The following is a 12,664-nucleotide window of genomic DNA, read 5'->3' on the forward strand; positions in this document are numbered from 1 at the left end:
ACGTATTTTTTTAATATTTTTAAATTAAGACAAGTTGGCAGTCGATGTGGAATCAAATGGCTGATTTGCTGGGGAATGTAAATCATAACCTGCACATATTGCGCAAGGTCTTTTACTGTAAAATCACTTGTGAATTAGTTGCTGTGTGTGTGTGTGTGTGTGTGTGTGTGTGTGTGTGTGTGTGTGTGTGTGTGTGTGTGTGTGTGTGTGTGTGTGTGTGTGTGTGCGCACGAGGTATGCGCATGCACATTCCAGCGGCCAGGCGCGTTCGTCACTTATCGTCATAGCAGAGCATCTATTGACAGCGAATTACCAAATGACTTGAAAAGTATCTGTTAAAAAAAATTATACGTAATAATCATAATAATAATGATAATTCTTTCAGTCGCTTTTAATTATTCTCAGATTTGTGTCTTTATAAACATGAAATCTGTTATTCTAGTGAGGTACGGGAATTGCAGATACATGATAAACTGTATACGATCTCCTGTTGATATATATATATATTATATATATTATATATATATATATATTATATATATATATATATACATATATATATATATATATATATATATATATATATATATATATATATATATATATATATATATATATATATATATATACACTGTATAATATAAATATAAAATATATATATAAAATGTCCTTAAAAATGTCAAACATCAAAATATTAGAACATTGTGATGAAAATAAAGTATTTCAAATTAAAAATGAAAGTGAATTGCTATTGAAAAAAGAGAAAAAAAGAAAAAAAACCTAATGGGTACTCATATCCGCCAAAAATGGGAATAAAATAAATATATTAAAATAATAAATACATAAAATTAGTAAATGATCCCAATGCAGTATAAGACCAAAATGGAAGCCACTTGAGATCATGTAGAAAAAAAGCAAACTAAATAAAGAAACAATCAAAAGATGAAGAAAGAAAGAAAGAAATAAACAAGTAAACAAATATATAATTAAACAAATACACAAATCACGAAATGAATAAATAACAGATAGCTGGATAGCTAGCTGGAGAGCTAGCTGGAGAGATAGCTATCTATCTAGTTGCTAAATCGCTAACTAGTTAGATAGTTAGCTATCTAGCTAGATAGCAAAATGAATGAATGAATGACTCAACACATACGCGTACCGGATGCCCCCCCCCCCCCCACACACTTCCCGTTACATAAAAAGGAACAGCGGACGGTGCTACATCATGGAGAAGATGTTTTCATGTCACACAGGCCACTCAGCATTTACCCCGGACCGCAGTTTTCTTCCACATTTGGTAAAAAAAAAAATTAGAAGAACTTGGCCAAAAATGTGTGGCTTTTCCTACTTTTCTTTCCACCCCCCCTCTGTCCCCCCCATCTTCTATATTTGGAACGATCCGCTAGCTCGAATGCACACCGCGAAACCCTCTGTTGCGCAACACAAGATGAACACGTTTTCCCAAATGACGACAGGTCCATCGACTGAAAAATGATTGGAAATTCCAATCATGTGATCAATCAATCAATGGCCTTTTAAAAAAAAAATGCCCGCAGGGGGTCACCCGGGGGGGTTGGGTTGGGTTAGCAGAGCGACCTACTTGCTGCTGATTCTACTCCAGAATTGAGCAACGTCATGTCTGGAGGGACTCGGCCTCCTCTGCTTTGTTCTTTCAAAAAAAAAAAAAAAAAAAACAACACAAAAAACGTGCACGTATACACACACGCAGCAGCCCAGCTGCGCACACACAGATGTGTACACAATTACACACCAAGGCGCTCATACATCAAGACAAACACGTCTGCGGAAAATAAAATAAAAATGTTGACAAAAACGGGGCAACACCTGGACGCTTGTGGATAAACTTTTGACGGAGTCACACTGACACGCATAAACACACGCAAAACACTCCAATTCTGGGAGACGCTGACAAATCACACTTGACACACCTGGGAACACACAAACACGCGCAGGATTTGCCCTGCTTAAAAAAAAATTGCTTGAAAAAATTCTGTTTAAAAAAAACCCACATTGTTTCAAAATTGTATGTACATTTTTTGGGGGGTAAAATTTGACATTATTTTCATTGCTACAACGTTTAAAAATGCAACTTTTGTTTTCCGCAAGCTAACACAGAGAACACTTGCGAGCATTGTTGCTGGTCGCTCTTTGCAGAGGATAAATAATTCACGCATAAAAAAAAAATAAAATAAATATTGAACTGTCTTTTTATCTAAAAAAATTGGGGGAAAATTGAAAATAAAAATGGCTAAAAGTTTTTTAAAAAATCCGCAAGCTGACACGGAAAACATTCCCGAGCATCAGTTGCGGGTTGCTCTTTGCAGGGGATAAATAATACAAGCACTGTCTTTTCATCAAAAATTATTAAGGGTAAAATGTACTTTTTTTATTGAGGGTAAAATTTACTTTTTTTCATTGCGACAACGTTTAAAAATGCAACTTTTGTTTTACACAAGCTAACACAGAGAACACTTGTGAGCATTGTTGCTGGTCACTCTTTGCAGAGGATAAATAATTCACGCACAATAAATAAATAAATAAATAAATATTGAACTGTCTTTTCATCTAAAAAAAATTGGGGTAAAATTGAAATTAAAAATTGCTAAAAGTAAAAAAAAAAATCCGCAGGCTGACACGGAAAACATTCCCAAGCATCAGTTGCAGGGTCGCTCTTTGCAGGGGATAAATAATACAAGCACCTAAAAAAACAGTATTTTTTAACTGTCTTTTCATCAAAAATTATTAGGGGTAAAATGTACTTTTTTATTGAGGGTAAAATTTACTTTTTTTTCATTGCGACAACGTTTAAAAATGCAACTTTTGTTTTACACAAGCTAACACAGAGAACACTTGTGAGCATTGTTGCTGGTCGCTCTTTGCAGAGGATAAATAATTCACGCACCAAAAAAAATAAAATAAATATTGAACTGTCTTTTTATCTAAAAAAATTGGGGGAAAATTGAAAATAAAAATGGCTAAAAGTTTTTTAAAAAATCCGCAAGCTGACACGGAAAACATTCCCGAGCATCAGTTGCGGGTCGCTCTTTGCAGGGGATAAATAATACAAGCACTGTCTTTTCATCAAAAATTATTAGGGGTAAAATGTACTTTTTTATTGAGGGTAAAATTTACTTTTTTTTCATTGCGACAACGTTTAAAAATGCAACTTTTGTTTTACACAAGCTAACACAGAGAACACTTGTGAGCATTGTTGCTGGTCGCTCTTTGCAGAGGATAAATAATTCACGCACCAAAAAAAATAAAATAAATATTGAACTGTCTTTTATCAAAAAAAAAATGGGGTAAAATTGAAATTCAAAATTGCTAAAAGTTAAAAAAAAAAATCCGCAGGCTGACACGGAAAACATTCTCGAGCATCAGTTGCGGGTCGCTCTTTGCAGGGGATAAATAATACAAGCACCTAAAAAAAACAGTATTTTTTAACTGTCTTTTCTTCAAAAATTATTAGGGGTAAAATTTACTTTTTTTTCATTGCGACAACGTTTAAAAATGCAACTTTTGTTTTCCGCAAGCTAACACAGAGAACACTTCCGAGCATTGTTGCAGGTCGCTCTTCGCAGGGGATAAATAATTCATGCACCTAAAAAAAAAACATTTTTTTCTTGAACCGTCTTTTCAGCTAAATAATTTTGGGGTAAAATTGAAAAAAAAAATGCTAAAAGTTAAAAAAAAAAAATCCGCAAGCTAACACGGAAAACACTTCTGGGCATCGGTCGCAGGTCACTCTTTGCAGGGGATAAATAATTTACGCAGCAAAATATATATACATATTTTTTTCTTGAACTGTCTTTTCATCGCAAATTTTTTTGGGGGTAAAATATAATTTTTTTTCATTGCTACAAAATTAATAAAAACAATGATTTTTCCACAAGCTAACACAGAACACTCCCAAGCATCGGTCGCGGGTCGCTCTTTGCAGGGGATAAATAATTCATGCACCTAAAAATAAATAAATCTTGAACTGTCTTCATCTAAAATTGTTTGGGATATAATTTAAATGTTTTTATTCATCGCTACAAGGTTAAAAAAAAACCTCATTTTTTGCAAGCTAACAAAGAGAACACTGCCAAACGTCGGTCGCGGGTCGCTCTTTGCAGGGGATAAATATTGCATGCTTGAGCGCTATGATCTGGAGCGCAGCCGTTGTAACATGGCAACGCGAATGCTAATTTCATTAGCCCGTCAATGACATTATGCATTGCGGGTTAGCATTGAGCTAACAGCCTTTCTCCACACAAAGACAATCCGTTCCTTTTGTCGCACGTTTGTTTGGCTCAATGAATGACAGGGGGACGGGGGGGGGGGGTCTTTAGCCGGCGCGCTACCCGATGTACACGATCCAGACGGCGTGTGACTCATGACCTCCATTCCCTAATCAGTTGGGCGCGTCGAGCGAAGGAGGCGCAACAGCTGTCGGCGAGTAAACACGCTCGGCCCAGTCCAATAATGCTTTGCTGCTTCTCCTCGTCCAGTAAAAAGAGACATTTTTTGGGCACCCCCCCCACCCCCCCCCCCCCCCCCCCCCCCCCCCCCCCCCCCCCCCCCCCCCAGTCACGCACGCACGGCCTTTGACAGCCGCTTGACGCTTTGATCTCGCCGCGCCAATTTGTCCCTTGTCTTCTTTTTTTTTTTTGGTCCCGAAGCTTCATGTCGGTGGAGCGGCTCCAAGTCCAATTGCAACAGGGACTTTCCCAGAATCCCCCACCCCCTCCCCAAAAACACACAGCCAGCTTTCTATCGACCATTCAGCATGCACAGCATAGATGATATGTAAGATTATATTTGCGGGAGGGGGCGACTGGGGAGCAATAAAAAAAATAATAATAATAATTCCATAACCCCCCCCCCCCTCCCCCATATACATATTTCTATCTGTCCAAAGAGGAATCTCACAATTGCATGTGGGAAACATGAAGTCTCCCAAACATGTTTTATTTATTTATTTTTATTTATTAGATTGATTTATTGATTGATTGATTTATTCATTTCTGTTTTTATCTATTTATCCATTTCTTTCATTTATTTATTTATCTATCTATTTGTTTATCTATTTATTTATCTATTTATTCATGTATTTATTTATTAACTTATTTGTCCATTTATTGATTGATAGATTGATTGGTTTATTTATCTATTTATTTATTATTTTGTTTTTCATTTATTTATTTATTTATTAGATTGATTTATTGATTCATTGATTGATTTATTTATTCATTTCTGTTTTTATCTATTTATCCATTTTCTCATTTATTTATTTATCTATTTGTTTATCTATTTATTCATGTATTTATGAACTTATTTGTCCATTTATTGATTTATGGATTGATTTATCTATTTATTTATTATTTTGTTTTTCATTTATTTATTTATTCATCTATGTATTCATTTATTTATTTATTAACTTATCTATCCATTTATGTATCTACTTATGTATGTATTTATTTTTAATTTATTTATTTATCCATCTAGTTATTTATTTAACTATTTATTTATTTATTCATTCATCTATTTATGTATGAATCTATTTATTTATTTGTCTATTTCTTTCTTTATTCACTTATTTATTCAACTATTTATTTATGAATCTATTTATGTATTTATGTATTCATTTATTTATCTATTTCTTTATTTATTCATCTATTTATTTATTTATTACCTTATTTGTCCATTTATTGATTTATTGATTGATGGATTGATTGATTTATTTATCTATTTATTTATTATTTTGTTTGTTATTTATTTATTCACCTATATATTCATCTATGTATTCATTTATTTATTAACTTATTTATCCATGTATGTATCTACTTATGTATGTATTTATCATTTATTTTTCATTTATTTATTTATCCATCTAGTTATTTATTTAACTATTTATTTATTTATTTATTCAACTATTTATGTATGAATCTATTTATTTATCTATTTCTTTATTTATTCACTTATTTATTCAACTATTTATTTATGAATCTATTTATGAATTCTTTATTTGTTCATATATTTATTCATCACCCCCAAAAAAATGTCCCTTTGAAAAACAATCAAACAATGTTGTTGTTTTTTTTTGTTGTTTCTGATCATTTTTGGTGATTGGATCAATTTAGGAAAGAAGTAGCAACATTTCTGCAAAAAAAAAAAATTACAGTTTGGTGCACTTGGAAAAAAATGTGGGCATGTGGCCTTTTATTTTAATGTTGTTGGGGAGGAATGAAAACAAGATTTGCAAGAAGAGAAAAGTGAGGGGGGGCGGGGGCAAGCAAACATCCCCAGCTGTACCCCGAACGTCAAGCGAGCCAGGAATGTCATCCCTGGAAAAGATTGGCCTTCTTTTCTCTTTTTCCTTTTGGAAAATGCAAGCCCCCCTCCCCGTTTTTTTTTTTTTTCTCCCACGTGAAGACAAGAGGCAGCATTCTCCTCCTCTTTCTTCCTCGCCCTAATCGCCCCCAACATCCGCCCCACTCGCCCGGAAAGCGGGCCAAGGAAACTTCCCGAATGCGCGTCGCTCGGTCCGAAGTGAGTCGGTGGCAGTGGTGGTGGGGAGGTGGGGGAGGGGATTTGGCCTGGAGGGGGTGCTCGGGGTCAGCGGCGTTAGAAGAGGAAGCGGCCTCACCCACAACGCGGCAGACACGACCAGACACGCATGGTGTGATTTGCTCCTCTGACCCCGACTGCCTATTTACCTTTTCCTCCTTCCATCTTTGGGATTTTTTTTTTCCACTCCACCCGCTCAATGTTGCCTCTTCATGTCCGTCGCGGACGAGGTTATCGGGTTCAAAAGGGAGAGCGAGGCAGGGCGGGCAATGACAAGCACGTTTTTACATTCTGGACAAAACATGTCAAGATATTTATTATTTTTGGAAGGGGGAGAATAGGCTGATTAATTAATTAAGATTTTTTTTCTGCCCAACACCTGAATTGGCCTGCCAAAACCATGAATAAATACATAAATATGTAAATATTAAAAATGTAAGTAAAAGTAAAATAAAATATGAATCAACATAAATAATATTAAAAATAAACATAAATAAAATAAAATATGAAATAGAATAAAATAAAAATTAATATAAATAAAGATTATATAAAATAAAAATAAACATAAATAAAATAAAATAAAATATAAATAAACAAAAATCAGATAAAATACAAAATAAAAAAAAAAAATACAAATAAACATAAGTTAAATAAAATATGTAAATAATATATAATAAAAATATACAAATAAAAAAATAATGTAAAATAAAAGTAAGCAAATAAAATAAATACAAATAAATAAAATGGAATAAAATAATATAAAAATAAAATAAGTTAAATAAAATATGAACACACATAAATAATATAAAATAAAAATAGACAAATAAAATAAAATATGAATAGAAAAAATAGAAAATAATTATAAATAAAAAATATATAAACTAAAAGTAAACAAATAAAATAAATACAAATAAGTAAAATGGAATAAAATAAAATAATTTAAGTTAAATAAAATAAAATGTTAAAACATATAATGTAAAATCAGAATAAACATAAATAAAATACAATAAATAAATAAATAAAATAGAATAAAATAAAAATAAATTAATTTAAGTTAAATAAAATATAAAAACATAAATAAGATAAACTAAAAATAAACATAAAATACAATAAAAATTAACACATTTAAAAAAATAAAATAAAATATACATAAAATAAAAAAATCAATCAATAACATAAGATACACTAAAAATAAAACACTAAAAATAAATAAAATAAAATATAAAAATATAAATAAGAAACTAAAAATAAATGAATAAAATACAATAGAAATTAACACATTTCAGTTAAATAAAATAAAATATCAATAAAATAAAAAATAACAAATAAAATGCAAATAAAATGCAATAAAATAAAATGCAAATAAAGATAAATCAAATTAAACATCAATAACATTTTTTTTCTGTCTCCGCCCATTGTACATCCTGCCACCAGCAACTTGTAAGGTCAAATCCCTAAAAACTACACAGTCAACCCATCATCTAAAACGGGGGTAGGGTGGGGGTCGGCGATGTTTCGTGCATTCCACCCTGCAAGTTTTCACGTCCTAACTAAAGTTACCCAGGAGTACAAGTACAAACTCAATTCTTTGAATGGATTCATATTATGGAACCTTGGGCGGCGATGAGGATGATGTCATATCCTGTCTCAATGGCCGTCATTTCCTACTCTCCATTCACCACCACCACTGACACCCCACTACCCCCCCCATCCCCTCCAGGCCTCATCAGGCCACATAAAAGTCCAACAAAGAGCAAACAACACAGTAAAACAACCCAGCCTTGTAAAAACACACGTGCGCGCGCGCATTCCAGAGTGGGGTCCTTGAACACACCCTCTGGAGTGATGCCCTTTGATGTGAGTGTGGGAAAACTCTGGGGAACGGTCTCGCTTAGGGGGTGGGGGGCACCTGGGGATTTGGGGGAGAGACGCTATGAATCGGGGTGGGCGCTAATGCTAATTTGCAGACTGAAGGAGGCGTGCACTGGAGATGCTATTCTCGCAAGTGGATTTTGATTTGTCTCGTGAAGCCCCGCCGCCCCTTTTTTTACTGATGTCAATATTGCAATTGAGCATACGTTAAAAAAAAAAAAATTGGATTATTTCATAAACACAAGATGTAAATTAATCTGTATTATAATGGACAATATCGGCTACCTGATCCAAATTCAAATTTGAGTTACGCAGGTTAGCGTTATGCAAAAATATGAAGCCCACGGTTGCATTAATTATGATGATGATGATGATGATTATTATGATGATGATGATGATGATGATGATGATGATGATTATTATTATTATTATTAAAATATGTACATGTACAACTGCAGAGAATACTACATGTTACTACAAAAATGTTGGTATGTACCGTTGTTTGTAACTTGAATGTTTGTAAGTAGGGGTCTCATTTTTATGGTTTTGTGAAACAAAACAAAAAATTATTTGGACTGGTCTGACTTGAGAATGAAAAAATAGCAAAAAAAAAAAAAAACAACAAAAAAATTTTTTTGGGGTATTTTTGGCAGTTGGCAATTTTTTGGAGGGGTACAGAGGGCTATCAAAAACAATGCTGATTGGCCCACATTGCTTCATTTTCACAATTCCTTCTTGATCATCAACATTAATTTGCATGTGTTGCTCATTTGCATATTTGTATCTTTTTGTATAGGTTACCAAATAAAAATATGAAACATCTCCCAAAATGGAGCAAAAAATGGCCCACACAGGACCCTCATAAAAGACAGCCCCGCCCCCTCCTAAATTCCTTCATTCCTTCTACCTCATGCCCTCAAGTGAATTTTTGTTCAGGCATTCACTATGGCCCCTCCTCCCTTCCGAGGTAATGCTCTGAGGGTCGGTGGGGGGTGGGGTGGCAATGGGGGTAGGAATCAATTACCTGGCGGGTGGAGAAAAGGTGAGCGGGGGCTTTAAAGGACAACCGACATCTCCGGACAAGTTGTGTCCATAATTTGTAAAATGGCTTCAAATGACTTTGACTGAGCGTATTTCACAAAGATTCCACCGCATATAGCTGCTATATTTTACATTTTAAGACTTGCTCTGAATATTCCGGAAGTCTTGTTTTTGAGTTGGTGACGAGTCCGTATGTGACGTCACTGAAGGAACGCCCCTGACCGAGTAAGGACACACTGTAGCAGTCCTTTAATCACGTCAATGCATTTTGCGGTTTGGTCTGAAAACTTCGTGTTGATGGCGAAATGAGAAGGAAAACACATAAATAACGCGATGGTGAATCGTTTGTGTTGTGACAAAAATTTTCAGTCAATTTCCACACGGAGCTTTGTCACCATCTTCTGCCTTTTTTGGGTGCGACAATGTTGCCTCAAAATGACACGGAATAAATTCTTTAATCGATTGCAAACATGTATGCTTTCCTCTTCAGAACTATTTGAATCATATTCATAACTGGATGTGGAACAAGAAAGCATATTCTCCGAATCTGAAGCCATTGTTTTGATTCTAGAGCAAGGCAAGACGTCTTGGCGTGACGTCACGAATAAGGGGGCGGGACTTTCTGAAAATGCCCAATTCGTAGCTCAATTTTTTGCAGATTTTGGATTCTTGAAGTCATTTTATTGGTGTTTTGCATTTAACTAAAAACATCATACTGCGTGTTTTGGCTATTTTAGATGCTATAAAACGTTTTTCTGATGTCAGTTAGGAAACAAAAAAGTAATGTCGGTTGTCCTTTAAGGAGTTAGCATATCACAGATGGGTGTGGGATACAATGAAGGGGGGGGGGGGGGGGGGTAGCAGAGCGGTAAAATGAGTGGGGTGGGAGGCAGGTATGTGTTCCGCAGCCGAGATAAATGGAACAACGGGGCTCTTTCAACGCTCCGCTGACATCATCGATATGAGACACGGCGTACGCAAGATTAAGGGGAATTCCCCCGTTTTACAATTCATGCCCGCCACCCCCCCCCCCCCCCCCCCCCCCCCCGCCCCCCCTCCCCCGCAAACAACCCAACCGCCGTCACAGCCCAGTGGAAGTGCTAGCGAGGCTTTCTTTGACTTTGACGTACTTCACGCGAATGAAAGCAGTTAGCGTTTCCATCGCTGGCGTATTGGGCTTACGTTCAGGGTGTCCTTCAACGAAAAGCTGACACAAGACGCGCAGGAAAAATGTTGGGGTGTTTTTGCATTGTGCTTGAACGCTGGGAGGGGAGGAGGGTGGGGCTAATTTTGGCAAAAGCCTGGCCTATCAGACCAAAAAAAAATTCTGTTGAGGGGGAAATCGCAATTTCGAAACTAAATTAATCACGCAACAAAAAATAAACACCAGCAAAATCCTGACATTGGATTTTTTTCCTCCCCTAAAACCAAGATTAATATTGCACATTCCTAAAAATCAAGTCTTACGATGGATAGATGCTGCTGTTTTACAAAAGACAAGAAGAAGCTATTCGCGCTGAACCTTTCCCGGAAAGAAAACAAGCAGGGGATGCAGATCGTTCCTTGAGGGACGCCAAAACTATTTCGCGCTATACGACAAGGGAAAAAAAAGCTCTTTGATCACCGGGAAACACAAACTACTAATGTCGCAAGTTCCTAAATGTATATAAAAATAAGACAAATGATTGCACAACACACACACACACATGGATATCGCTATGACAACGGGACCACCGGTAAGGGAATACTGACCCTGGATGCATTGCAGTGATCCGTCCTCCGCCCGGATGGTGAACGTCTCACCCGGGTTCACTTGGACCAGGATAACCTGCACACACACACACACACACACACACACACACATTCACGTTTATATGTGAAAAAGAGGACATTACGTCGCCGAGTGACAGTCGGCACTGACATAACGCTGCCGGGAAAAGCGCGGTGGGGGTAAATAAAACCTAACGTCCCCGCCCTACCGTCATATTGTCGGCGCGCAGATGGTCGAGCGTGTACACGTGGTTGCAGACGTGAAACAGGTGCCCCTCCATGGCGTTTAATGGCGCACCCCCAGCACGCGTAACCGTTTAGGCGCTACAGGTGCACGGCGGCGGGAAAAAACCACGGCGGTATCCCGCTTTTGGAGTCGGCGGGCTCGCCCGTGGCGGCGGCGAGCCGCTCCTCTTGCTCAAACGCGCACATTTCCTGCCCTGTCGGCTGCCGCAGCAGCGGCGGCGGCGAAGCTGTTGCTATGGGAACCAGCGTCGAGTACAGGGTGACCCACGTTCGCCGAGGGATGAGAAAACCCCCTCCGCCTGACCGCGTAGGTGGAGTGGCCGAGTTACTTGATCGCAGATGTTCAGTTCTCGTATATATATATATATATATGCAAAAAAATTAATAATAATAATAATAATAATAATAATAATCAAAATGTTGCGCAACAACGCGCTGAAATTCTTACGACATCATTCCAAAATTTTCCACTTTTTTTCATTCCATCATATATTTTGTTGATTTAAAAAAATGTGATTCCATTATTTACTCACTCACTGTCAGACGTGTGCAAAAATATGTCGACTCCAGTGCCAGGGTTTTTGTCATTGTCACTCAAATTCCAGGACCCACAGACTAATGAGTTTTAGGACGACATAAACATTCAATGCAGCGTAAGAAATCTTAGCCTCTCTTCTTTCATCAGAAAAAAAAGAGTTAATTCCTAAATTATATGAGTCTGGAGTTATCTGAGCTTGAAGTGGGGGCAGATGTACAAAAAGCAATCCATATTGGTTTAGAAAGCGCTTTAACAAAAGCTGAAGCTGTTACAAAGCGCTAACATGGAAGAAATTGAAATGCTGCACCCTTGTGGAAAACTAAAAAAAAACATTGCTAGAAGCCATGGCCAGTGCTTTGTCATCCTCACAAATTCACCCAAAATTATTTTTTTGTGTGTATTTTTATTTCACTTGGCTACACACACTTTTTACTCACTGTGTGTGTTTATGTGTGTGTGTGTGGTTAATGAGAGGAAAAAGTTCATACATACCACAAAAAACAAAAGGATATTTTAACCAAATACACCACAGGGGTGAGGACTTTGAATGTACCCATTCAGAAACCCCACTCCTGCTGTTATTTCAGTTTCAAGTCCACTTTTTATTTCTTTGTTTTTAAA

General features: G+C 36.5%; 1 protein-coding gene across 1 annotated transcript in view; it reads right to left on the reverse strand.

Annotated features, from left to right (window-relative positions):
* The window catches only part of fndc3ba (fibronectin type III domain containing 3Ba), an 83,249-nt gene that overhangs the window by 41,350 nt on the left and 29,235 nt on the right, over positions 1–12,664 (reverse strand). The window contains exon 3 of the mRNA XM_089004673.1: positions 11,242–11,317. Within this exon, the coding sequence (XP_088860799.1) occupies positions 11,242–11,317 (76 nt within the window). The remainder of the gene's footprint in view (positions 1–11,241; positions 11,318–12,664) is intronic.

The sequence above is a fragment of the Hippocampus bargibanti genome, linkage group LG09 (assembly GCF_051943395.1).
Source record: "Hippocampus bargibanti isolate YZ-2025 linkage group LG09, ASM5194339v1, whole genome shotgun sequence".
NCBI classification, from domain to species: Eukaryota; Metazoa; Chordata; class Actinopteri; order Syngnathiformes; family Syngnathidae; genus Hippocampus; species Hippocampus bargibanti.